We start from the raw sequence: 27,656 nt of genomic DNA on the forward strand, positions 1-27,656 counted from the left end.
GGCACCAAAATAAAAGTGGCGCCCATTCGAAAATCAGCTAGCCAAAAAAGTGGCAACAACCCCCACAAGACATGAAACATAATGGTTTTGGAAAAGCAGGTAGGAACCAAGGAAGAAGCAGTTGTGATAGAAAAGGAAAAGAAAAGACATTGAAAACCTGAACTAGACTAGCTTTAAAAGGCAGCTGCAAACCCCCTCGCAGGTGATTGCAATTTTGGTGTTGTAGGTGAGGGGAACAACAGCCAGGAACCAACTCTATATGAAAATAGATCACTGGGTAAACAACAATAAGGATAGCACTGTGACAGATGCCAACAAGAGTGAGGCTATAATTGAGAAACTAACCACACTACCGGACCTATGAACATTAATAAAACAATGCAAACTCTTACACAAAAGCAACTCACAGTGTGAGAATCCCATCCTGCAACAAGTGCTAGGGGCAGCGAAGGATAAAGAGCAGCCAGACGTGTTGGCACATACGGAACACCAATTACACGCAACCAGCGGGGAGAGATTGTGCAACACCAGCAAGAGGCCACATCAATCCAAAATTCGGACTTCATCATGCTGTCAAGAAGAAGAAATTAACCATGACCTGCCCCCAGTACAGACCAACGACAATAGTGGTGTTAGAGAAGGGCCAAGCAGGCAACCAAGGCAGACACAGGGGTGATGGTTGTGACAACACAGCTGACCCGAAAGCAAAAGAAAAAACTACAAACAGCGCATAAGGCCAACAAAAAAGACCAAACATTTTTGTAACAGACAAAAAGAAACACCACCACAAATCTAAGGATCTGATAACTCAGAAAAAGGGGAGGACAAGACAGGAAAAATAAGACCAGAGACAGAGAAGATTTACCCAATTTATCTCCCAAAATTTGGGACGAAGATACTATGCAAACCAGGGCTACAACATAAAAAAGCGGAGTCAAAACAAGAAATGAAAAAAACACATGCAAATAAAGGATCAGACCTACACCGGGATACATTGGGGACAAGGGAAAACCACAGTCAGACTGCACCCCAAAAGACATTCAATTATGAAATTAGGTCAAATTCACAGGTGGTGAATAGTAACATCTAGGGCAAGGCAGGCAAATAAACAATCTACAAGATATCAGAATGCCCTACCATGCCACCGGGGACAGCAAAGGAGGAGTTAGTAGCAGGAACAGGAGTAATCAGGCAGGGTGAACATTATAGTAGCCCACAGCAAAATAACTTGCAAAGTGTTGCAGGGCAGAGCCAGGGCTGGAAAATTAGAACTAAGGCAGAGAACTGGCACACACAAAGCTCAAACACTCAATGCTTTGTGGTAGTAAATAAAGCGATACAAAAGGGGATGATGGATGGAGCGTTTGAGCAAATCAAACACTCACCCCCAGTCAACAGATCTGGGTTTAATCCATCATCATTCTTTAGCTCACTCCGCCACCCCAGTTCAGACATGGCCATGTGCAAATCAGTCTGACCCTGTGCCTGATGGGAACAGTCCAGCCCGAACTGCCAAGCCATGTCTTCCCTGGACCGGAAACAAGCATCCTGGGACCGGTTTCGGGTTCATAACCCTCATCAGCCAGGCTATCTTGAATCCAGTAGCAAAGTGAGCAACGGTCTCACGTCTGAGCATACCCTGCCAACTTAGGGCGAACAAAGCGATACAAAAGGGGATGATGGACGGAGCGTTTGTGCAAATCAAACACTCACCCCCAGTCAACAGATCTGGGTTTAATCCATCACCATTCTTTAGCTCTCTCCGCCACCCCAGTTCAGACATGGCCATATGCAAATCAGTCTGACCCTGTGCCTCATGGGAACAGTCCAGCCCGAACTGCCAAGCATGTCTTCCCTGAACCGGAAACAAGCATCCTGGGACCGGCTTCGGGTTCATAACCCTCATCAGCCAGGCTATCTTGAATCCAGCGGCAAAGTAAGCAAGGGACTCACGTCTGAGCATACCTTGCCAACTTAGGGCGAACAAAGCGATACAAAAGGGGGATCCCCTTTTGTATCGCTTTGTGGTAGTAAATAAGCATGATACAGTTGGTAAAGGTACCATGCACAGACATATCTTATGCAGGCCTGAATTTGCAGAAAACGAGCAAGGCCCTAGAACAGAAAGTCGGCAGCCTAACAACAATGAGAATCAAACTCCCAAACCACAAACCGCTCAAGAAAAGGAAGTAAGTGAAGAATATTCACCAGCAACTGCGTCCACAGGGCTAATATTCACTCCTGAATATAAGACAAAAGGCACGTGGGGTACTTTAAACAGGTCTAACATCATGTGCCTCTTACAAAATATATCCAGCCTATCCTGCCTCACCACGGAACACTTGACTTCTGTGCAATTCAAGTGCTACCCTGCATCAGCCAAAGAGAATCAACACTAACTGAACGGACAGACAACACTGATGTTCGGAACATTATTAAAAAAAGTAAACAATTCAAAGAATGGGCATATTTATTAAAAAAACAACCTCTGAAAAATATTCTCATGTCCTATCAGAGAGCATTATCCATTTGGGCAGCACAAAGACGGAAGTAGTATCCTGAAAGGACCCAACAGATAACACCAGCAATTAGGGGAAGAAAGATCACAGTTCAATTGACAAGGAGCAGAAATGAGAATCACCTTATGGATTAATCAACAGCGCACACTTGTTTGGAACAATCTGATTGGGTCTGACTTCCCACAGCTCTCACAATAAAAGGATGGCCGAATTCCAAGATGGAGAAAAAACAAAACTCTGACAAACTGCTAAAGATAATCAGCTGGAATGTGGCAGGCCTGTCCTCCCACACAGCAAACACAGAGACACTGGAGTGTCTTTACTTCGTCAACATACTTTGCTCTCAAGAAACATGGTAGATCATCCCTATACCGACACTAGCGTTCCAAACAATTGACATCCCGCCATACAAAAAAAGTCTGTTTGGAAGACCAATGGGTGGCCTAGAAATGTCTGAGAAACTGGATGTGCAAATAAAAGTCAAAGAATTGACCTACAACTCTTGGTATGTACAGATAGCATGAATGGACTCGTATTGGAGGGAAGGACCACCACAATCTTGCTTATCAACGTATGCGTTAATGATGTAAAAAGGGCCAATATCAAGAACATCATTGAACAAGTAAAAACATTCTTATATGAGCAACCAGTGCAAAAGTGCATAGTGGTTGGAGACTTCAACACCCGAGACATGGGCCAGTCTTAGGCAACCCAGGGCGGCCATCAACAAACCTTACTACAAGCTTGCCTCACAGAATTTGACCTGGGATCAGCCAATTAGAAGGGACCAAAGGGTGCAAATCAATTCACACTTTCAAAGACATATCAACTCTACACTATATCTTTTTAAGTAAAGACCTGCTAAAAAGACGAATAACCTGTAAGGTCCAGCAAAGAAGTGAGGGACCACCTCCCCATTTCCATAGATATCAACATAGGAGCAATGACGCACAAGAATAACAAATTAGCAGGCTGCTCTCTTGAATTAAACGTGGGCCAGTTAACAAAAAGAATCAAATGAAGTCCAGCCAGCATGGATAAGTGCTCTTGCTGGAAAACAGCCTATATGTGCCCGACCTAGAGTAACGAAGCAAGCCTGGTAGAGAAGTGGACCTCATTGCTAGAAAAACGACATGGAGCACTCATGTGCCAAAATCACAGAAAGCAACTAGTAGCGCCCACTAGAAGGAGGACAGGGAGTTATTGGAGAACAAACGTAAGTGCCGACATATGGACTCAAAACACAGAAAGGAGAAGTCTAACAGCACAGAAAAAAATATGAGAGGCAAGGAAACAGCTTTAAAAAACCTGAACCTTGAACAACAAACTCAGGAACAATGGAAACACATATGCTTTGTTACCACCCAGTAAGACCAGGAGCATATGTAAAAAGTCTAACAAACATAACAATCAGGAAGGAGAACATTGTACCGGTCAATAAATGGGAGGGGCATGTAAAAAACCTATACGTAGATCCCAATAAAACAAGGGCCATCAATGCACTCTTGCTGGACAACCCATTAGAAGGCCTGGAAGACAGTCAAATAACAGTCACTAAGTCAGAAACCTTAAAGATCTTGGAGAGCATTCGGAGGGATGGAGCCCCTGGGCTGAATGGAATACCCGGGGCATTTTCAAAGAAGATGGAACCTTTTGTGCTCCTTTGATGCTCAATCTGTTCAATGAATGCCTCACTACATATATCATCTCTGATGCTTGGAAAGGCTCCACCCTTCATCCTATACACAAAAAGGGTGATCCTACTTGACCTGAGAACTACAGGCTAATAGCCCTACTGGACATTGATAGCAAAGCCTATGCAAATGTGCTCGAACTCTAGATCAATGAGAATAACATAATTCCAACTTATCCGACAGGGTTTTGGCCTAACTCCTCCACAATAAACAATTCATCACTCTCTCATACCTGGACGCCAAGTCTTGTAAATTGACCACACCACCATTATATACCTGTTTTGTAAACTACAGCGTTGCGTTTGATGGCATTGATCGTAACATCCTCTGGAAAACACTGGCAGGATCGAGCATACCGAGACAACTGCTTGCAGCAATATCAGCACTATACACCAACTCTTGGGTGAGGACCAAGAGAACACAGACCCACACCATGGCAAGGATCTTAACCAACAAAGGGCTTAAACAGGGTTGCGCCAACGCCCCCATATAGTTTAATCTATGTACAGCAGATCTAGGTGAGGAACTACTGAAGGGAAAAACCTTTCCACCAAAATTGGCCCAGATGAAACTACCAATAATACAATATGCAGATGATATGGCATTATTAGATCAAACCTGTATTGGGATGAGGCGGGCCCTGGACATATAACTTGCATACAATGCACGGAATGCTCAGCAGACGAGCACAGAGAAATCTAAAATCCTGATTTTCGGCCATAGAACCAAAAAATACCAACTTGGATGGCAACTTGACCAAATATAAATGGGCAGAACTAGTAAATACAAATACCTCGGAGTCTGGCTGGCATACACTTAAAAACCCACATTGTAGGTAACGGCGTTTAAAGGAAAAGCAGCCAAAATCATGTATGCCCTATCTAAACTGTACCATAAACTAAACAGCCATCCGGCAGAGGCTATACGAAGAGTCATAGGGGCACAATTATTCCCAACAATAAATTATGTCCACCTTGCTTTCCCTGGCAGGTTCACCGAGCCACTAGAGTGCAGCCATATAGCCACATACAAAAAAAATTTAGCATTCCAGAAAACACTTGACGGACTGTAATTCGTCTTGAGTTTAAACTGGTGAGCATGGACATTGAGTGCAAAAAAGATAACTAATTCCACCACCTTGAGACCAGGGCAAACTAAGAAACCCTGCAAGGAACACTAAATACAATATTTCTGGATAAAAAAAGCAAGTGGGCGAAGTACCTTGGCTCGGCGAGAACAGCATTAAATACGGATCTAGAAAATTCGACTGACCACCCAAATGCCACAGCACAACTAAAGAACAAGCATTTACAATGCAATGGTTTCGCCTTTGTTAAAGTTTGAGCTTTTGGTATTGCTTTTGACAAATGGTCTTTTCTAACTTCTTTGAATTATGTGTAAAACGTTGATGCGTTTTACTTTACACAGAAATAGGGATTGCATTTATAATGCAATTAGTTGCAGATGCACAGTGAATTAGAATACAAGTTATTTCATAAAGCATGTTAGCATGTTAGTGAAGCCAGGAGTGTGAGAGAAGATAGGAGTGAGAGGGCAAGAAGGAGAGAGTAAGAAAGAGAGGGCAAGAGGGAGAGAGATGGAGACTGAGTGCAAGAGAAGAAGTAATAGATATAGAAGTTAAGGAGAGCAGGAGTAAGAAGGATGAAGGAAGAGAGATCAAAAAGAAGAGAGGGCAGGAGAGAGAGGGAGGGCAGGAAGGAAAAGAGGCAGAAAGGAGATGGAGGGCAAGAAGGAGTGGGAGGGCAGGAGGGAAGGTAGGAGTGTGTGAGAGAGGGCAGAAAGGAGAGGGCGGCAGGTAGGAGAGGGAGGGCAGGAAGGAGAAGGAGGGCTAGAGGAGGAGAGGACCGGAAGGAGAGAGAGAGAGATGGAGGACAAGACTATCTCCTCTCCAATCCCAGACAGGCAGGACGGTGATTTAACCAAAGACCAACCACTCTGCACACGGCACAACGCCAAACCATGTGACGTTGTCTCGTTGATGGAAGGACTTCACATTCCACGTCAGAGCAGGTACTGGCTGAAAGAAAGTGCAATCAGGAAATATATCCTGAGGTTGCACCTCTGGGAGGACCAGGCAAGAGCCAGAAGCATGAGAGGTTTGGTGAACTTTGCTCAAGTTCAGTTGAAAGAAAGGATTTTTTCCCTGAGGGAGGAGCAGCGGGCCGCAGCCGGCAGCTCCCTGGACCCTCTCCGACCTCAAGCAGGCGGAGAAGGGCGACTTTGTGATTGGTGGTGAGCAGGGCAGAGGGGGGAGGGTAGGGGACAATGTAAGAGAAAAGAGGAGCTGGTCAGTGAAAGGGAGAGAGAGGGGAGGGGCCGCTGGCAGGTGGGTGAGTGGGAGGGGGGAGTGAAAGTTTTAGTGGAAAGTTAATGAGGTGTAAATAAATCCCTTATTCATAGGGGAGGTCAAGTTACAGAGAGAAGAGAAAACCAGAGTCCAATGGGGAACTTGAAAGGAGGGAAGTGATCTGAGATAAGGCTACTGTATGACGGGGGTGGGGAATGAATACCAGCCCTCGAGGGGAGCTGGGTACTGTACCAGAGAGTGGGAAGGGGGATGAAAACAAGGCGATGATGGCTGGAGTGCTGTCTGCCTACAAATTAACCCTGCTCTCTTAGACTGCTCTCATATTCCCTCCAGTTCACCTCCTTGGGGTGGAAGGGCACACGGACAGCGGGTTAGGGGTTGTTTCCATTGTTAATCATGTTAATGACAGGGTAGGAAAATATTCTGAAAACCTAGAAATAGAACGTTAGTGTTAAGTCAGTGATTTGTCAAAAAAATTGAAATAATATATAAACATGCGTAATGTGTATGTCAAGTCGGGTATGATAAGTCCACTCCACTGTTGGCAACTTCCCCAACGTCGAGGGGGAAAACTTATGATTGTGCTGTTCTTGCAGGTAACCACAAAGCATGTTGGGAATTATAGCTAGAACTAATTATAGAGCAAAAATAAAACTACAAGTCCCAGCATGCCAGATACAGTTAGTTGGGCAAATAAACCTGCCTATTGTAATGCTGACACGAGGAAGATGACAGCTACTAGAGTCGCGTAGGCTCAGCACGACTGGGAAGCTTGCTATTGTGGCAGCAGAACATAGTCGTCCTCGCACAGCCACGCATGAAGCTTTCTTTCTAGCGCGGTGGATCAGGGAACAGCACGGTGTCATGATGAGCTGCAAGCAGGAGCAGAGAGCGTGTTTACACTGAGGAGCCCACCCGCCTCCTCCGTTAGGCCATAGCCAGGAGTGCCCGCCTCACGTCACCAACCTGCTTCCCGCACGTGACTACACTAACCCAGCACCCACCCCTCCCTGGTCGGTGGCGACTGGTGACAACAAAGAGCAGAAAATACACAGCGACCCTGGTGTGCTGCGGGCTAACTAAGGTCTAGGGCCATGTGCTACGCTCCTTCACAGGCAGCTTTACACGCACGGGGATATGAGTACACTGCACGCCCCCTTAAACAGGCAGCGTGGAACGCGGAAGCACTCACGTGCTGCGCTGCCATCCTCAGCCTCACTCTGGTCTCGCGGCTCCGTACCCATCTGCAGTATAGCCTCCCTCTACCCGTGTGAGCAGATATCTGGCTCTTTGTTGCCGCCTCTGCCTCCCTCCCTAAACCCTGCCCCGCTCTGGGTCATGGTCTCGTCTGGCACATGCTGCACGGAAAGTCTCGGTAGCACACGAAGCCCCATCCAGAAGTCAGATATTTGGAAATTGTTGCTTAGTCACTGCTAATGCGCATATACCACTGTTACGAGGGGCTTTAAGTGGGCCGGGTCCAGCAGTTTTCAAACGCAGGTGCTAAGGGTCACATCGACGGAAGGGCACACGGACAGCGGGGGGGGGGAGGGGTAAAGGACAGCGGGAGGGGGGAGAGCGGGAGGGGGGACGGCGGGAGGAGGGACACGGAGGAAGGCAGGACAGGAGCAAGCACGGCGAGGAAGGCAGGACCACACGGAGAGCGGGAGGGGGGACGGCGGGAGGAGGGACACGGAGGAAGGCAGGACAGGAGCAAGCACGGCGAGGAAGGCAGGACCACACGGAGAGCGGGAGGGGGGACGGCGGGAGGAGGGACACGGAGGAAGGTAGGACAGCTGCAAGCACGGCCCGGCCGGACCAGATTCGGGGGCGATCCCGGCTTTTGGCTGACGTAGCATGACGTAGCCAAAAGCCAAAAATTCTCGGGAACGCCCCCGAATCTGGTCCGGCCATGACGGACGCCTCTCTGTTCCAATGGCTAGCCTCCATTTATGGAGCTAGCCAATCGAACAGAGGGGCGTATTCAAGAGTCCTTACTGGAAACTACAGATTTCTCTGGGGGCGGAGCTTACGCTCCGTTCCCCAGTCGAAACCTAAAAAGCCAAACGAACAGGGCATGATGGCCTCAAGAAAACACAATATAAAACAAGTCAGAAATATTAGAGGGGCAGAGGGGCTCTTGGCATCACACGAAGCTACACATTCTCACCCATACTTGAAATCAGCAATTGGAAAACAAGCCTTTAAGAGCATGCTAACACTTAGGCTCTTAATAACGCCCATATAGGAATACCAGGCGCATTGGGAAAACTTGACACAGAGGCATAGACAATGTAGGCTGTGAAAAATACCCCTCAGAAACGGCTGCCCCCATTGTATGCTGCTGCGCAGGCCTACTACAACAGAGGCGAAAGTACCTAAGGCCAATCTTTTTGCAGCACAGGTCAAGAAGATGCAAAGAGGCACTAATGCTAATCTACACCACAGCGATACCAAAGAATTAGCTCAGTTCGGAAAATTCTTTTTGGAAGCCGGACGGTTCCTACGTGAGGCCTGCCCTGTACCGGGGGCAGCCACTGCAAATTGCTACAAAATTGTGGGAAAGGGACAGGCCTCCAAGTACATGGGCCCACTATGGTATGAGTCAACTCAAGCACAAACCACTACTTATCCTGCCTGAAGCATAATACACTAGAGGCAATTTGTGACTTAGTCTTCACTGGATCATTAACGGTCACTCATGTCTTTTATAGTTTTAGATACTGGCACTTAACAATATTGCACTTTAATACTTGATTTTAAAACACTTGGACTATGGTTAAAGATAGCACACTGCAAGACACTGCTTATTTGCACATCAGTAATTTTTACTTTTATGTTTGTACGATTCTTTGTTTCCTGTACTCGGAATTTTAATGTACTTAACTGTCTAAATAAAGTATATTTTTTTACAAGGACTGTTTTTTGTCATTGATTTGAGAATGTGGTACAAAAAAATAAAGTAACACACTGAAAGATCATGTGGCACTGTAACTTTCATGAAAAATACAGTAAATTAATATAAATAAGCATCTCAAAATGGCAAAAACCAAGATAGCCACACCAGGATCCAGAGCTAATAGCAGATTCAAATATTGCTTATCTAGAACCCTATTTCTGGCTGACCGACTCCGCTCCTTAGATGCCAAGATCGGCATCTTGAAACCACAATATTCATGTATTTCAAAGTACTGGCTTGGCGTTGAAACAAATTTGGCAATAACTAAACCACGGTGTTTCAGCTTAAAGCCAGTACTTTCTAATACGTATTCTGGTGATTAATTTAATAGTAAAACAACCCCTTCATATTCTGGTATCACCTGAGTGGAGTAGCCTAACATAATTCATTTAGCAGACTGTGCTAAGCATGTTATGTATAGGGCACTGATTTAATTAAAAATGCAGTTTCTGTACTTGTGTAGCTTGCTATTAGAAACAAAAAAGTGGACCAGATTTGCATCGCTATTTCCACATCGTAAACACCTCAAGACCTATCTGGATACCAATTGGTTACATTTCTTGGAAGTATAGTTCAGACCATGGACCTTCTTAAAAAGTTGCGCCTTAAGAATAGCAGTTGTGACCAAAGAATGCTGTCCGAAGGGGGCTTCTTTCCACTACTTACCCAAGCCTCATTGTTATTGCTTTTTTGGTGTTTATTTTAGTTTTTGAAGGTTAACACTGAGTAGTAAAGAAAATGTAAAGTATTTCCTCACCTCCTTGTCTGTAGTGGAATCACAAATTCTTATTCATGTCAGTTAGAAACTCTTGCATTGTAATTTCAAAAGTTGGACACGCTGAATGTTTTTGGAACATCTAATTCATGTCTTTGATCTCACAAAGCTGTTTGTGTTCTCTCTACAGCCCCTCTGCCCTCAGTGCTCTGGTTCCAAGTACTGTCCAAGCGAAGCATGATGACATGGAGAATAGCCCTCTCTTCACCACATTGTGAGTTTCTCTTTTATATCAAAAAGATAAGTGATTGAGGCATGGCCTTGGTACATGCATTTTCTCAGAGCCTTCACCGTTAAGAATCTCAACATTCTCTCTACCTGTTTAGCCTCTATTGATTGACCACACGATTCTCCTCCCTTTGTTGCTAATTTAACCAGCATTCCTAATCATTTGTCAATTACAGTAACTGTGTTTATTTACAGAGATGTTTCATCTGATAGAGACATCTAGATGCAGATTCCTTACCTTTTAATTTCCATATCGTTAGACTTGATCTGGAAGATTTTTCGTCAAGCAATACCGCTGCACACCGGTAGGTGATGTTGGTCGGTTTTGCATTTCATCATCAGTGCCGGAAGTGACGTCTGCATCACCTGACTTGACGCTGATGCGCCCACCAGCGGCACCAGCCCTCTTCTGATCCCGGACGACACATAGCCGGCACCTTATCGACAAACACCGATTCTGATGCCGTCGGGGCCCATTGGTCCTGTGTTGTTCCCTGAGCTTTGTTTGGACAGGCCATGCTTGGGAGAAGAATGGAAGAAGTCACTGGACCCTTTAGAATACCATTAGTACGAACAAGACGTGGAATGGTATGAGGAACTGGGTGTTGCCAGTGGTCTGAATACCTCCCCAGACACTGGCATGCTTCCTGCTCCTACCGTGGCAACAACAGAGGGTGCATCTTATGCATTAGTGGTGTGCAGGGCAGCTGAGGTCCTCGCCCTTCAGCTACCTACAGTGTGGACAAGATTAACATCTTGACAGAGGTGCTACAGCAGGGAACTTCCCCTTCTGACCCTTTGCATTCAATGATGCCCTCATGAACGTCCTTCTGGGAACATGGTCCTAACCCAGCACAGGGTCTCCTGTGAGCAGGACAATCGCCCGCTACCGCTGCTCTGTTCCAGTTGACCAAAAATTCCTCACTACCAACTCCACCCCAGAGAGCTTGGTGGTTGAAGCCTCAACTTCCTATGGAACGTTCCCTGTCTCTCCCCCGGACAGGGAATCTAAGAGGCTGGATAGTTGAGGCAAGAAAAATGTTTCTTCCCCCAGCATTGCATTGAGGTCGTTGAACACCACATGCTTATTGGGCTGTTATTCCCATTCTCTGTGGGAGACGGTTGTGCAAGTGCTAATAAAGCAAACACAAGAAGATGATGAACTGAGCTGCCACACATCCCGGAGGAGGCCGGGCCATCCTCTCTCAAGCAAAATCCGACGGCAGGGATGCAGAAAAGTTCTCAATTCAATGTGGTTTAAATACGACTGACTCGCTGAGTAGAGTGATTTCCACAACAGTGGCTGTAAGACGCTACACATGGCTTAGAACACCTGGCTTTTCAGGGGATGTCCAGGCCTTGCTCATGGACATTCTCTTTGATGGCAAGCGTCTGCTCGAAGACCAGGCAGTCACTGCACTGGAACGCTTTAAGGACTCACAGGCTACAGCCAAGTCATTGGGCTTCTTAGCTGCCCCATCCCCAGTCTGCCTTCCACTCCTTTCTTGGCACTGGAAGGGGCTTTCAACTGCCCCAACTCTATCGGATAGAGAATTCAATCCGCAGATACCTTGAGTTTTGACTTTTGAATTCTTCCCAGGCGTCATATGGATCCTTCTTTTACATGCTGTAACTCTGATTCGGAGAAGTAGTTCCTCAGGCCGCTTTCGAGCCTACTTCAACAGTTTTTGTCGACTCGAAGCAATGTGCCTTTCTTATGTCTTCAGGCTTCAGTGAAATGTTGGTTACAGACACACATTCCGTTTGTGGTGTTTAGGGTAACACCATGACTCCGAAGTCTGTGTTCCTGCAAGAAGCTGAAGCTGAAGGCGCTCCAGGAACACTGTATGGAACTTCTAACTGTGCTGATGTCACAGTCTACTGAGACTTCATGTCAGCTTCTGTCTCCTTCTGTTCGTTCAGTGGTTGGTTCTCGGGGGCGTTCTAGGAGTCTGAGCTGTTCACGGGGACGTCGCTCAGGCTTTAGAAGTCACGGCACCCCCTGACTTTGCCGCAAGGAGACTCCATCTCCCACAGCTCCTCCTACTCGCTGGTTGAGGAGGCCATATATGACTCCGCCCCGCGTCTCCCTGTCTTTCCGGGAGCCAGGGAGTTGATGGCCCAAATGAGAGAGTACTACGGTTCTCTTCTTCTTATATTCGGGCCGCCATGGAGGTGAGAGGAGCCACACTGGTGTGTTCGTTCGCGGTGCAAGTGGGGTGGTCGGAGTCATTGGGTCAGCGCCGGTAGGCCGACTTTCCTTCCATGCCGGTGCACAGCCCTTTAGGGTCTCCACCTTTGGAGCCATCCTCGATCAGCCGACTCCGGCATTGATGTCAGCAGCGCCGATCAAAGTAATTTCTCCTCTTCGTTCTTGACATCGCCTTCTCGGTGTCGTCCGGCTTCAGGTGTGGATATGGTAGTGCAAACTGAGGAGAATGTTTTTTTCCACCTTCCTCTCACGGTGGGGCGCCTTCTGGAAGTCACCTTGTAGTGGATGAAAAAGAAGAGTCTGAGTTGTTATCTCCTATTTTGGAGACTATCCCACCTCTTATAGAGGAGAATTGGATATTGGGACACAGCAAAGCTAGTAGGCTGGAGTCTTCCCCAGCCTTGGGATTGCGTTCCCCTCCTAATCTTGCTACGGAGGTGAGTTCCTCTTTTGCAGATATGTTGAGGAGAGTGACTACAGTACTGGAATTAGCTCTGTCTACAGTGGGGAAGTCCACTGAGCCCCTGATTGATGTCCTTTATCAAGGTCAGAAAGGGGTGGAGCCTGTTCTCACATAAAGTGAGGCCCTGTATGACATACTGTTGGACCAAGGCTGATACGGGGGTCTCATTGGATCAGGCTATATCTCGTAGGCACTTGCCTGCTCCAGAAGATCCAGCATGTCTCCAAAAAAACATACTCCTCTTAGTTTGGTTGTTCAGGCTGCTTCATCTCACAAAATATGGATTCTCTACCTAAGGTTCCAATGGATAGAAATTCTATGAGATAGGATTTGTGTGGCAAACATTTTTTCCTATACTACTTCTGCTTTAAGGTCTACTAACACGTCTTGTGTTCATGGATGGTTTTCTCACGCTTTAAGGTCTACTAACACGTCTTGTGTTCATGGATGGTTTTCTCACGCTTTGTGGGATTCCTTGTACACTACGTTGTCAACACTTCCAGATGACCTCCAGTCTAATCTTTGAACAGCTGATTTGAGATGGACAGCACACAGCTGAGCTAATTACCATGAAGAAAAAATAGTATCCTATCCTAATAGTTTGAGTAGAGGCAACTTTAAAATACCCAATCCTAGTTCCCAGAAAACATTTTCTTTTCCATATGTGCCCCTGAAATATACTCTTTGAGATTCCACCACTGTATCCTAAATCTAAATTGAGTCGGACATGGGGTTGCTGAGGGAGATAGGATATGAGAACTCTCTGTTCCACCCTCCCTTAAACAAGGAGTATGGCTTTCATGTAATTCATCATGTGAGAAGAGATTTACTGTAAGCTGGCTGCTACACTTCTCATGTATACCTGCATCTTTTAGACATACAAATGCTTCACAATTGAATATTTATTACTGGAATATCTACCACACTTTGCCTGCGCCTCCTAACAAGTAAAATAAATCTCTCCTGGGTAAAAGAAGTGATTGTTTGGTATATTGAAATGTGGATCCTCTGTTTCTCACCCTTGTTTGTTGGGACTATGCTTGTCATGTTCTCCCTGCCAAAGGTCCAGATATTTGAAAGCAAGCCTCATAAATACCTTTTCCACAACATTTATAATTTTCAGAACCACAACCTGACTTTCGGATGCGGTATGGGACACTTTTGACAAAAGGAAGGCCCAGCGGTACTCCGCCCTAATCTAATCCTAGCCTCCTTACATCTAGGATGCTGGGTATTTTGGGGGGTTGACCCTAGTACTGTCTTGCTTATCCAAATCTATTTTTGATTACTCCTCTTGTTTTCAAGATCAGTACACCCTGACAAATCTCTCTCCATTTCAGCTCAATCATATTTCTTTTATCTGATCAACTGGCAAATTTCTGAATTGACCCATTGCAAGCTACACTCTCCTTTTCAGTGATGTTTCATTTCCAAAGTATACCTTAAGGCCCTGTGACTTGTATCTTTTCACTATAATGTTCTCTGTTTCCAGCTCCATATGGTTCCTGTTATGAGACTCTTTGCTGTTCAACAGGACATCGAGCCGTTCCCTTATTGTTATGTTTTCTATCAATCTAGCATGCCACCTTTTAGAGCTTTGTGCATATTATAAAGGAACTGCAAGATTGCTCTATATATAATTTACAGTGTACTAAAATTAGGACTGAATGGTCCATGGTAGGCATGCAGCCGTAGGCAGTATTTCAACAGGCAGTTGAGCATAGTTTGTGACAGTTGTCTGGGTACATATTGTTAAAGGTAGTTAGGGGAATAACTAGCTACTATGAGAAGCCAGTTAATAGCAACCACCGTCCTTTAACATTACTCTGTCCTTTCTCTAAGAGTTTAGAGTCTATCATAAGTGAGTGAATATTCTTGTTTTAAGTATTATTCTTACTAATAGGTTTCCATGTCTTTAGCATTTTTCCCTGACCAGTTTCCTTATCCTGTCACTTGTGTATGTGCCATTAAACTTGAAGCAGGTGAAAAGTCGTGTGATGAGTTCTTAAATTAGTGAGAAACCTTGGAATTTATCTGTGCTCTATATTACTGTTGGCCAAGCCCTTTTATGTATTTATTTTACATAAACATAAACTGGTCTTCAAACCTTAAAAGCCAACTCTCTGCCAAACCTTTTGAAAGACCTCCTATTGAATTGACACTAAATATCATAACAATTTGGTTGTGAGCAAAAGTTATGTAGTCTTAATAGGTAGAAAGACTTGCTAATGTATTGAAATATAGTGACATTATTCAAGCATAGTCTCTTATCAAAGCAACTTTGTTTTATAATTTTTTTCCTGTCCATTTTTACCTGTGTATTATTACAACAAGCAGTAGCAGCCAACGTGACTTATCCATAGCTCTTTTTCAGTGCTGTAAAATAAAACGTGGTCCTAGCTATTGTAAAGGAAACCTTCCATTCTAGTTAAGGCATGGGGTGAGAAGGTGTGCAAATATTTCTTAACTTTATTTCTCACAGCAGCAGTAATAAAAAACAAATGAAACCATAACATAAAATTATATTTCCCATAACTCTAGAACCTAGTTGTTCCAAACAACCAGTCACATTGCTGCTGCCTCGGAAGAATTCTCTTAACTTCTTTGACACACTCATTATTTTGCAACATCAGCAAATTCATGGAATTTGCTGCTTTATTCTTGCTTCCACTGCATTCCTAAACCATAAATACAAAAAATGGAGCGATCATGAGCTTGCCATCAATTATTAAGTCTTTTGCAAGAAATATATCCATCTAGACAATTGTACCTACTCATTCTAAGCAGATTCCTGAGTGGGTCATACCACTTTAGATAGCAATATTTCATGGCTTGGATAATCCTCACCTCTAAAATAGCTTTAAAGTTTTATATGATATGTTAGGACCCGAGGTGAGAATTATGTTTTTCTAAAGCTTACTAACCAGTGAGGCTATATCCACCACAGTCTTAAACTAAAACCTCTTAAATGTGAAATCTGATGACCAATCTGCTGCATTCATGCTATCTTCCAGCACTGCACCCAGTAAAAATGCTTTAGATTAAATGGCATTTCTAGCTGAATTGACCTCAAATCCAGCCACTAGCATTACATGTTATCCACTGGGCTATTGTAGGATATGAAACCATCAAACAGTTTTCTGATGGAAAGCAACAGTTGTTGGACACATGGAGGGGTGGAGCACAGCAGAAATAAATGCAACACTGTATTTGCATCCCAGATCCTTGTATACCTATGCTCTGCAGGTGCTGAAAGACAAACTCCCCATAGTCTCCTATGCTTCCTGCAAGTTTTCATGCTATTGCCCATCACTTACGGCACCTGCACCAACAGCACCCAACATCCCACTGTCTCACACTCACACAGTCCTTCAATCACCCATGCACCAATTCCCACTCTTATGCATGCTCCTCAACATGAGCCCCCTTGCAGCCATCGCACGACAACACAACCTCAACATCATCTCCTACGCCGACGACACCCAGCTGATCCTCTCCCTCACCAGCGACCCCGCCACCGCCAGAACCAGCCTACACGAAGGGATGAAAGACGTCGCCGAATGGATGAAGAACAGCCGCCTGAAACTGAACTCAGACAAGACGGAAGTCCTCATCCTGGGTCATCGCCCTCCGCCTGGGACGATTCCTGGTGGCCCCCTGCCCTGGGCTCCACTCCCAAGCCAACGGACCACGCACGCAACCTAGGCTTCATCCTGGACTCCTCCCTCTCGATGACCAGACAAGTCACGCCGTCTCCTCGTCGTGCTTCAGCACCCTGCGCATGCTCCGTAAGATCTTCCGTTGGATCCCCACCAAGACCAGGAAGACGGTCACCCAGGCACTCGTCACCAGCCGACTGGACTACGGGAACACCCTCCACGCCGGAACCACAGCCAAACTGCATAAAAGACTCCAACGCATCCAAAACACCTCCGCACGACTCGTCCTGGACATCCCCCGACACAGCCACATCTCCGGCCACCTGAGAGACCTGCACTGGCTCCCCGTCAGCAAGAGGATCACGTTCAGGCTCCTCACCCACGCACACAAGGTTCTCCACGACCTGGGCCCCAAGTACCTCAACGACCGCCTGACCTTCTATATGCCCAGCTATGATCGACCAGCCTCGCCCTCACTGCCGTACCACGCATCCGCAGAGCCACCGCCGGAGGAAGATCCTTCTCCTACCTGGCAGCCAAGACTTGGAACTCCCTCCCCATCCACCTTCGGCTGACCCAGGACCATCTTTCCTTCAGGAAGCAACTCAAGACCTGGCTGTTCGTGCAGTAACGTATCCCCCCCCAGGGCCTTGAGACCCTTCCGGATGAGTAGCGCGCTATACAAATGTCATGATTGATTGATTGAACACCTGCTCACTCACCAAACATACCACAAAGATCTGGGAGCTGATGCATTACAATGACCTGGATGTACTTTTCCTCACGAAAACCTGGCTAAACCCAGCATCCGCACCTGGGATCACCACAGCCATCCCCCGTCTACATATTTGTCAAGCAAGACAGACTTCACAAGCCTGGATGCAGAATCGCCATCATCCACAAGAAAGCCATCAGCTGCACCTCCTCCATGGACACGTCATCCTCCAACGTGGTACACCTGTCTTAAAGCTCCATGTCACAGCCAACATCATCCTAAGCAGCACTCATCTACAGACCACCTGGACCTCACACCATCAACACCAACATGGACTTGTTGCATCACTCGTCCTCGGCGCTAGCAATTACATCATTCTCTGAAGCCTGAACTTCCAGTAGAAAGACCACGCCACCTCCAACTAAAAAGCACTCATCAAAGTCCTTGGAAGCAGAGGCTTCTCCCAATGGGTAATGGGACCTACCCACCTTTCTGGACACCTCCTGGACCCTATTTGCACCACTTCAACAACATTCAAGTCCACAAGTCCACACCATTATCCTAGATAGACCACACCAGTCAAGTTCAGCATCCTCATCCCAGTCCAACACACACCATCGCCACACCAGCCCACCAAAACCAGCACGGCATTACTGACAAGGACTGGAACACCGCTGTCAGCACCCACCAAACCGAACACAGCAATGGCCTCCCCAAGGCAATCAAGAAGTTCAATATTTGGATCTCTTCCTGCACAAACTCCATGGCCCCCCTCAAACACAAAAATAAAACAAGATCTAGACCCCCCAGGCAAGTTTGGTACATAGAGTAACTCAGGTGGAAGAAACACTGATGCAAGCAACCTGAGCGCAAATGAAGAATGAGCCAGGACAATGCAGACAGGAGCGCATTCAAATCTGCCCTGAGACGTTACCACCAAATGACCATCAATCGCACCACTCTGGCAAACCGCATCGATGCCAGCACCAACAGAAGCAAATAAATCTTCGCCATTGTGAAGGATTTCACCTCACCAGCAGCTGCCTCCAACTCCAACATACCCTCACATGACCTTTGCAGCAACCTCTCGCAATTTTTCAGTAATAAAACAACCGCCATTTACAGCAACTTCAACCCGCAACTAGACCTGACGGACCTTGACAAACTAATCCCGATCTTATCCAAAGAATCAATTCTAACCACATGGAGGGCCATCGCTCTAAAAGAAACTGCTTGTAAATGTAAATGTATACTTGTAAAGCGCACTGTTACTCCATCTCGGAGTGTCCCGGCGCTGTATACCGCTGGGGAACCCGTCCTGGCTTTCCCTGTGAGATGGTCCCTTCTGGGCACCCCCAAGGTGAAGCCAGGCATCCCCGGCGCTGATGGGGCCGTTGTGGAGATTAAGCAAGCTATTGCCCAGAGTTGCAGAGTGTGACCCATAGTTAGCTTAGGCACCTAAGCGAGAATTATCGAGTCCGGCGAACATTGACCCAAGACCCTGCCACGACGGGAATTGAACCCTGGTCCCGGGCCGACCGCTGCTTCAGGGTCTGCTGCTTCTAACCAGTGAGCCACACTTCTCCACCATGACGTCCATTCACTCATGCGCCCCATTGGACCCCTGTCCCCACTACACCTACTCCAGAAGATTCCCTTCAGCTCCATGCTCACACCCATTGTGAATGCTTCTACCTCCTTCCCCTACCTTCACCTACAATCCTTCCCCTACTTTCTGAGATGCTTGGAAACACACAGCTGTCCTCTCATTGCTGAGGAAACCCTCTAAGGACCCTTCAGTGCTTGTCATATACAGATCAATCTCCCTGCTACCATTCCCAGCAAAGATTTTAGAGAAAATCATCAACCGACTCAACAAATACTTCAATGACCACCAACTCCTTGCCACCACTCACTCTAGTTTCAGACCCACCTACAGCACGAGACACTGCCTCATTGCCGCCACAGATTACATCTGAATGACTCTGGACAGAGGAGACATGCAGAGGAGACATGGCAGCACTTCATCCTCCTGGACCTCTCCGCAGAATTTGACACGATTTCAATCCCATGCTCATCCAACACCTACACATCAGAATCCAGCAACCCACACTCCGATGTATCTACTTCTTCCTCACTTGAAGGACCCAGTTAGACAGTCTCGCACTATACACCTTGTATGCGTACAACCTCCTCTGCAGAGTTCTGCAAGGATCCTCCCTGAGCCCACCCTCTTCAAAGCATACATGATCCCTCTAGCCAGCATCATCTGCTCCGACAACATCAATGTCTTCTCCGATGCCAGCAAACACTCAACTCTTTCTCTCCTTCACGGATAAGACGCCGAGTACCAAATTCAATGTCTGCATGACTGACATCGCCCACTTGATTAAGACGAACTGTCTGAAGCTGAACACCGACAGGGCGGAAATCGTGATCTTCTGGTAAAGCACACCTACGTGGGACTCCACCAGGTGGCCATTGGAGCAATCACTGACATCCATCCCCACCACCCACGCCATGAACCTCAGGATCGTCCTCAACAGCCAACTCAACATGACTGCCAAAATCAAAGCCGTTACTGCCTGAAGATACTGAGGAAATATGTTAAATGGCTTCCATTCAGCACCTGGAAACCTGTCATACATGCCCTTGTCACAAGCAAACTGTGGCGTGGACACACTCTCTATATCATGATCAAGAACACCCTCTATGCTGGGTTCAACCAAAAATTCACCAAAAGGCTGTGGATCATTTAAAAGTCAGGAGGCAGAATCGCTCTCAGCTTCCCACGCCGAACTCCCCATACACAAACGAGCACAATTCAAACTCCTCATCCACACTTTCCAAGCACTACATATCATTGGCCCAACATACCTCAACACTCACATCTTCTTTTGCAAACCTTCCAGACACTTCAACTCATTGGATTCGTACTTGCACACTTCCCACACTTCCGGAAATCCATATCCAGCGGTCAAACCTTCTCCGACATTGCTCTTATAGCATGGAACAAGGTGCCGCTACACATAAAAGCTTCCTACTCACTTCTTGAATTCCACAAGAAGCTGAAGACCTAGCTGAAGACCTGCTCAGCTCCTAGATACCCTCGGGGGTTATAGTGTGCTCTACAAATCTGCATAACACAGTTCTATACATAGCTTGTGATGTTCCAAACTGGGGTCCCATCTGCAGCAATGTGCCAGCGGAATATGCTGAAAGATATAGACTAATCTGCACGCTAAACCCTCTGTGGCAAAGTTCCAAACATCACTTCACCCATCTGCACCACCCTTATTTATATCTTTTGCTGTACTGTCACCCCAAGTTCTTCTGATGAACTCTGTAGGTTGTGCAGAAAGCCCCGTGATCACGCAGCATTCTCTGAAATACGCCATGCCAAAAGGAGTAGTCTCCCCCTTCACGAAGTCAGTGGGGAGACCTTTTTGTATCAGTCAGCAGACGCATACTATGTGGAAGACAGATTGGAAAAACTCCTGTGAAATTTCATCAGGACTGGGTACCATGCCTGAGATCTCCAGATTGGAGTGATGAGAACCACGTCCACCTGTTGGCTCTTGACCTGAGCTGTTACTCTCATAATCATGGCAAATGGAATGAAGGTTATATCATTCAGGACCACGTTCCAGCAAGAACATGTCCATCGCCAGAGCTCCTGGGTCTGATCTCCAGCTGAAATACTTTGGGTGCTTATGGTCCAGTTGCAATGTGAAAAGGTTAAAAGAATACAGGCCCCATTTTAATATGAGAGCCTTTAATACATTTGGGTCCAGTTTACACAAACTGTAATCCTGCACCTTTCTGGAGTTCTAGTCTGCTACCTCGTTTCTGCTTCCTGGAAATATTCAGCCATCAATGGCTCCTGGTTTTCCAGGGAAACGTGCCAGAACTGTTTGGCTAACTATGCTAGAATATACAACCTTTTTCCTCCCAGGAGGTTTATGTAGCACACTGACAAATGTTGTCCATCTTCATAAGGCTGAAGCTCTTCACTTTCTCCTTCGTCAGCACCTGACTGAAAATGAGGCTGCCAGAAGCTCCAGACAGCTGACATGCAACTGTAGTTCCTCTTCTCAGCACTTTATTCCTGTAGATCCTTTACTGCACCTGGTTCCCCAGTCCAGTCTGCTTGCATTATATTGTATATTCAGATGTGGTTTTATCTGAAGATCGCTCCTCCATTCCGCGCCTCCCTCTGGTTCCATCATCATTGTATCTCCTCTCTTGCTTTGTCTGAAAGACTAACCTGCTCCGAGTATGTCAGTCTCCTGTGCTGAGCCACATTCATTGTCTGTAAGGTTCTGAAGTGAAGCCCCACCAGGGGAGCATTCTGTCAAAAAGAAATGATGGCTTTGTTGTAGACTTTAGATAAGAGCTTTGAGTGTTGTCAGAACTGCTTCTATGATGAATCGCAGAAAGGCCATACACTGACAAGGGGTTAGCACTGACTTCCCCTTGTTGATGACAAAACCTAGAACCTGTAGCTCGAAATCAATTTTTATGGGTGTCCAGAAATATATATATACTGTGATGTCGAGGAAAAATGAGAATCAATAAGAATGCATCTTTCAGTTCCAGACAGACCACCCAATCTCCAGGTTGTAGATATATCTTAGAGCAGATGGATTCCCTCCATCTTGAACTGGCGGAATACTAACCACTTGAATTCCCTTAGTTTCATTGCCGGTTGCTGCCTTTTGTCCTTTTTCCCAGTAAGGTAAAGGTTGCTTACGAAACCCTGCGAATGTACTTTTGAGTGCGTTATTGTTGCTTTTGTCTCTAGGGCTGCTACTACCTGATCTATCATGCTCCTCTCCTTCCTCTTCCAAAATGACTTATCAGCCGTGACTGTTGGCACTGTCTTTAAAAACCACAGAACTCTATTTAGAACCAGTTGAGGGCAGATTTTGGTAGCTTTTCCCCTACTGTTATATGGGAAGAATGGAGAAGACTTACTGAAGTATCCATTAGAAGAATTACTGGTGCCTCTAAATGACCATCTTGCTCCGTGGTAGTCTCTTTGTGCCTCTGGAGGGAAAACATCCTCCACAGTGAGTTAGGTCCTGGTACTGTCCTCATCATCAAAATTGTTTATTTAGGGGTAGATTCTCATAAAAACATTTTAAAATTCAATAAAACTTGCAGGTCAAATGTACATCTTATTTATTTATTTATTTATTTATTTATTTCTAAATTTATAAAAGCGCGAACAAATACCACAAGTGGTGTCTCGGCGCTGGGCAGAAACAGAGAGGTACATCCTGTGCATTATTGAGTGAATAACCATGTCTTCACTTGCCTTCTGAAGAGCAGCAGTGAGGCGCTGGTTTTTATGTGATGGGGCAAGGAGTTCCAGAGCCTCAAGGCGGCCACCAAGAAGCGTCTGTCTCCCCAGGTGACTGTTCTCACTCGTTGAATGCATAGTGATGCGGAAGAGGCTGATCTTAGCGCTCTATTGGGAACGTACAGCTGCAATGATTCCCTAAAGAAGTCGGGTCCTTGGTTATTCAGTGCCCTGTATATGATGCACAGGGCCTTGAATTTTGTTCTCTTTTTTATTGGGAGCCAGTGTAGTTTGTAGACGACTGATGAGATTGATGCAAACTTGGGAGTTCTGGTCAGGATTCGCGCCGCGGTGTTCTGCACCATTTGTAGCTTTTTGAGGACCTGCTCCTGAGCATTCAGCAGAAGCCCATTACAGTAGTCCACCTTGGAAAGCACCAAGGAGGACATCAGGGTTTTCCCTGCAGATAGTGGAAGGTAGGGAAGTAGCTTTTTCACTTTCCGTAGCGTGAAGAAGGAAGAGGAGACTACTGCGTTGGCGTGATTATTGAAACTCAGTTTGTTGTCGAACAACACTCCTAAGTTTCTAACCTTTGAGACTGGGATAGGTGGGTTGCCCATTTCCGGTGGCCACCAGATCGGGGACCAAGCTGGTTTTAGGTCTCCAAACACCATTACCTCGGTCTTATCGGTGTTTAATTTTAGACAATTGTTGTCCATCCAACGACTGATGGCTCTCATGCCAGTCTGAAAGTTGGCTGCCACTTCGATCCCGTTCTTATGTACTGCCAACACCAGCTGGGTGTCGTCGGCGTACGAAGTCACTCCCATTCCATAGGTTTTAATGACCCTCGCCAAGTCCGACACATAGATGTTGAAAAGTGTCGGACTCAGCGAGGATCCCTGGGGGACTCCGCACGGCAGCACAAATGTTGGTGAGTAGAAGTTCCCCATCTTCACTGACTGTTCTCTATTGGCTAGGAAAGATGTCAGAAGTTCTGCAGCCCTGCCCTTTATGCCCAAGGCTTTGACACGGTCGATCAGGATGTTATGATCGACCGTGTCAAAAGCCGCTGATAGATCTAGCAGGATCAGAACAGCCGAACCTCCCTGGTCCATGATCTGTCTGATCTCTTCAGAGGCCTTGATGAGCGCTGTCTCTGTTCCATGTCCTCTTCTAAACCCAAACTGGGTGTTGTCTAGCAGATTGTTTTGGTCAATGTAATTGGCCAGCTGTTTGTTTATGGCTTTTTCAAGAATTTTTGATGGATAAGGGAGGGCTGCTATAGGGCGGTAATTTTTTAGTTCCAAGGTGTTAAGGGTTGGTTTTTTTAAAAGTGGTTTTATTATTGCGGTTTTCCAGTTTTGGGGATATTTTCCTGTTTCACAGATGGTACTGCAGATGTTCTCCAGGATTGGTGCAACTACGTCAGATGTTAGTTTGATAATGGTTGGTGGACAAGGGTCGAGAGGGGATCCTGACATAGTGGTTTTGATGAGATCTTTTATTTCTAGTAATGATGGGGGGATAAATTTGTTCAGAGATGAGGACGTGAGTTCTATGTTCCTGGTGTTATCTGACAGTTCCTCGTTCGTAATGTTATTGAATTTATCAAAAATTTCAGTTACCTTGGTCCTGAAGAAGTCAGCCATTTTATTGCAGAAGTCTTGGGAGGTTTCAGTGATATTAGCTGTTGGTATCGTTGTTAATGTAGCCACTGTCTGGTATAGTTGCTTACTGGAGTTCTGTGCTCTTTCTATCTGTTCACAGAAATATTTGCTTTTTTCCAGTCTTAGCGTCTTCCTATAGTCTGTTAGCGTTTGTTTGTATCTTTCTTTATCGTTGTTATCATAATTGATTCGCCAGCGTCTTTCTAAATTGCAGCATTTCTGTCTTTCTAGTCTTAGCAGTTCAGAGAACCAAGGGGCTGATGGTGTTACACGATTTGACCGTACTCTTTTTAGAGGTGCTACTTGATTTAAGGTATCTGTAAGCCATTGGTTATAATTGTTTGCCGCTAGTTGAGGGTCTGATACTAAGGGTGGTTTAGTGTTTCCCAGAGTCTCGGATAGTGTGTTCATTTCTATATTTTTCCAATCCCTACTGAGCCTCTGTTGTTTTTTTGCCGAGGGTTGATTTTTGTGTTTCTTGACACAAACGTAGAAAACCACCACTGCATGGTCTGACCATACAATGGGAGTTACAGTAGGGGGGTCAATGGCCGGATTATTCGTGAACAATCCATCAAGAATGTGGCCTGCTTTGTGAGTGGGTGAGGTGACCAACTGGTCTAGGCCAGCTGCCTTGAGGTCCTCAATCAGACTCAGGGTATCTTTGTCCGATGTATTTTCTAAATGAAAATTAAAATCTCCGAGTATTGTGAAGTCAGAGACTTCTGGCACTATTTCTAATAAAGTGCTAATAGATTGGAGAAAAGGTGTTCGGGCCGCTGGGGGACGATAGAGCAGAACTCCATTGAACACTTGGGTAGGGGAAAGCGTGATAGAGAAGGATAATGTTTCGGCCGGGATAGTGGCTGAAGTTCCAGTTTTTACTGCTAAGTTTTGCGGTAGGATTATGGCGAGGCCGCCTCCTTTTTTTCCGGTCGGTCTATCTTGTCTGACAATGTAGTAGCCCTCAGGGACGGCTATTACTAGATCGGGGTCAGAGGCCAGGTCGGCCCATGTTTCTGTTATGAACAGAATATCCAGTTTGTGTGCCGATATTAATTCGGCCACCTCTTCTTTGTGTTTACACATAGATCTGGCGTTCACCAGTGCGCACTTGATGCCTATGGTCTCTTTATGTGGTGCCCCAGTAGTTGGGGATATCTGAGTGGGGGGGTGAGAGAGTTTGAGGTTGCATTTGGAGCAGGCTTTATGAATTAGGTCGGAATGCGCGTCTAAGTTAAGAAGTGGGCAGTCCTGGCAGAGCATGGTGTTTCGAATCTCTGTTAGGTTGAAGGAAGAGTATTTCAGAGACTTACTGTGCAGGTGTGAAGGTAGGCTAGGAGTTAGGGCCCTGGGTGCGGGTCCGGCGCGGACTGGCGCAGACTGGCACCCCTTTGGCGCGGCTTCGGCGCGCCATCGTCGCGCCCGCTGCGCACGTCCGCTGCGCTTCCGCCAGTTGTTCATGATTATATAGTAGGAGTTTAGGCGTAGGAGGGGCGTGGCCACCAGAGATGGGCGTGTCTCTAGGCTCCTCGCTCCAAGCAATGGCGGCAGAAAAAGCGAGCGTTTTACCGATTCCAGCAGTAATCAGCTGATCGGCGTGGTTAAGGTGGGTGTCAAGGATTAGCTAATAAGTGAAAACAGTTTTAAAAACACAGCATACTATTTTAAAAACACGAGGTGTCAATTCTGTGGCTCCCGGCTTCCGCCTCAGGAGTGACTCTGTCTGCAGGGCAGCGCTAGTAGTCAGCGCGCTCTGTTTATATTAGAAAGGGGGCGTGGCCACCAGAGATGGGCGTGTCTCTAGGCTCCTCGCTCCAAGCAATGGCGGCAGAAAAAGCGAGCGTTTTACCGATTCCAGCAGTAATCAGCTGATCGGCGTGGTTAAGGTGGGTGTCAAGGATTAGCTAATAAGTGAAAACAGTTTTAAAAACACAACATACTATTTTAAAAACACGAGGTGTCAATTCTGTGGCTCCCGGCTTCCGCCTCAGGAGTGACTCTGTCTGCAGGGCAGCGCTAGTAGTCAGCGCGCTCTGTTTATATTAGAAAGGGGGCGTGGCCACCAGAGATGAGCGTGTCTCTAGGCTCCTCGCTCCAAGCAATGGCGGCAGAAAAGGCGAGCGTTTTACCGATTCCAGCAGTAATCAGCTGATCGGCGTGGTTAAGGTGGGTGTCAAGGATTAGCTAATAAGTGAAAACAGTTTTAAAAACACAGCATACTATTTTAAAAACACGAGGTGTCAATTCTGTGGCTCCCGGCTTCCGCCTCAGGAGTGACTCTGTCTGCAGGGCAGCGCTAGTAGTCAGCGCGCTCTGTTTATATTAGAAAGGGGGCGTGGCCACCAGAGATGGGCGTGTCTCTTGGCTCCTCGCTCCAAGCAATGGCGGCAGAAAAAGCGAGCGTTTTACCGATTCCAGCAGTAATCAGCTGATCGGCGTGGTTAAGGTGGGTGTCAAGGATTAGCTAATAAGTGAAAACAGTTTTAAAAACACAGCATACTATTTTAAAAACACGAGGTGTCAATTCTGTGGCTCCCGGCTTCCGCCTCAGGAGTGACTCTGTCTGCAGGGCAGCGCTAGTAGTCAGCGCGCTCTGTTTATATTAGAAAGGGGGCGTGGCCACCAGAGATGAGCGTGTCTCTAGGCTCCTCGCTCATCAGTATCTTTTGAATAAAGCAGGGATAGCTTTAAAATACAGTAATTCATCTTAAGATTGTGTTGTAGAAGAGCCTAATGACCATGCCCAAAGTAAAAAACTTTGACGATGCAAAATCAATTATTTCTGAAGTATCTGATTTCAGAATCCGCAACACTTCCCAAAAATGCATCAGACCCAAAAATCGACATAAGGGAAAGACCCATTTTTCTCTTAAGGCTCTATGTCCTGGGCAGAAGTTTAGAAAATTATGTTCTGTTTTCTCTAATTTCGGACATGCTGAACAAGTGTCACTTAACAAAAAAATGCTTGTCCATTTGGTAGTGAAAACGTTTACTGGCAATATACTTATCCTAAATCGCACATGCAGGTTTCCGCTTTATAGGATATAGGCTTCATTCTCAGGAATACATTTGTGAGATAGGAATTTAATTTATCAATCAATCCTCTATCTCTCTGCTCAAACTAC

At 46.1% G+C, this 27,656-nt stretch overlaps 1 protein-coding gene across 1 annotated transcript in view; it reads left to right on the forward strand.

Moving 5' to 3' along the window:
• The window catches only part of PIGT (phosphatidylinositol glycan anchor biosynthesis class T), a 353,955-nt gene that overhangs the window by 318,696 nt on the left and 7,603 nt on the right, over positions 1-27,656 (forward strand). The window contains exon 11 of the mRNA XM_078652267.1: positions 10,407-10,490. Coding sequence (XP_078508393.1) covers positions 10,407-10,490 — 84 coding nt within the window. The remainder of the gene's footprint in view (positions 1-10,406; positions 10,491-27,656) is intronic.

Source organism: Lissotriton helveticus, chromosome 7, assembly GCF_964261635.1.
Source record: "Lissotriton helveticus chromosome 7, aLisHel1.1, whole genome shotgun sequence".
Classification (NCBI taxonomy): domain Eukaryota; kingdom Metazoa; phylum Chordata; class Amphibia; order Caudata; family Salamandridae; genus Lissotriton; species Lissotriton helveticus.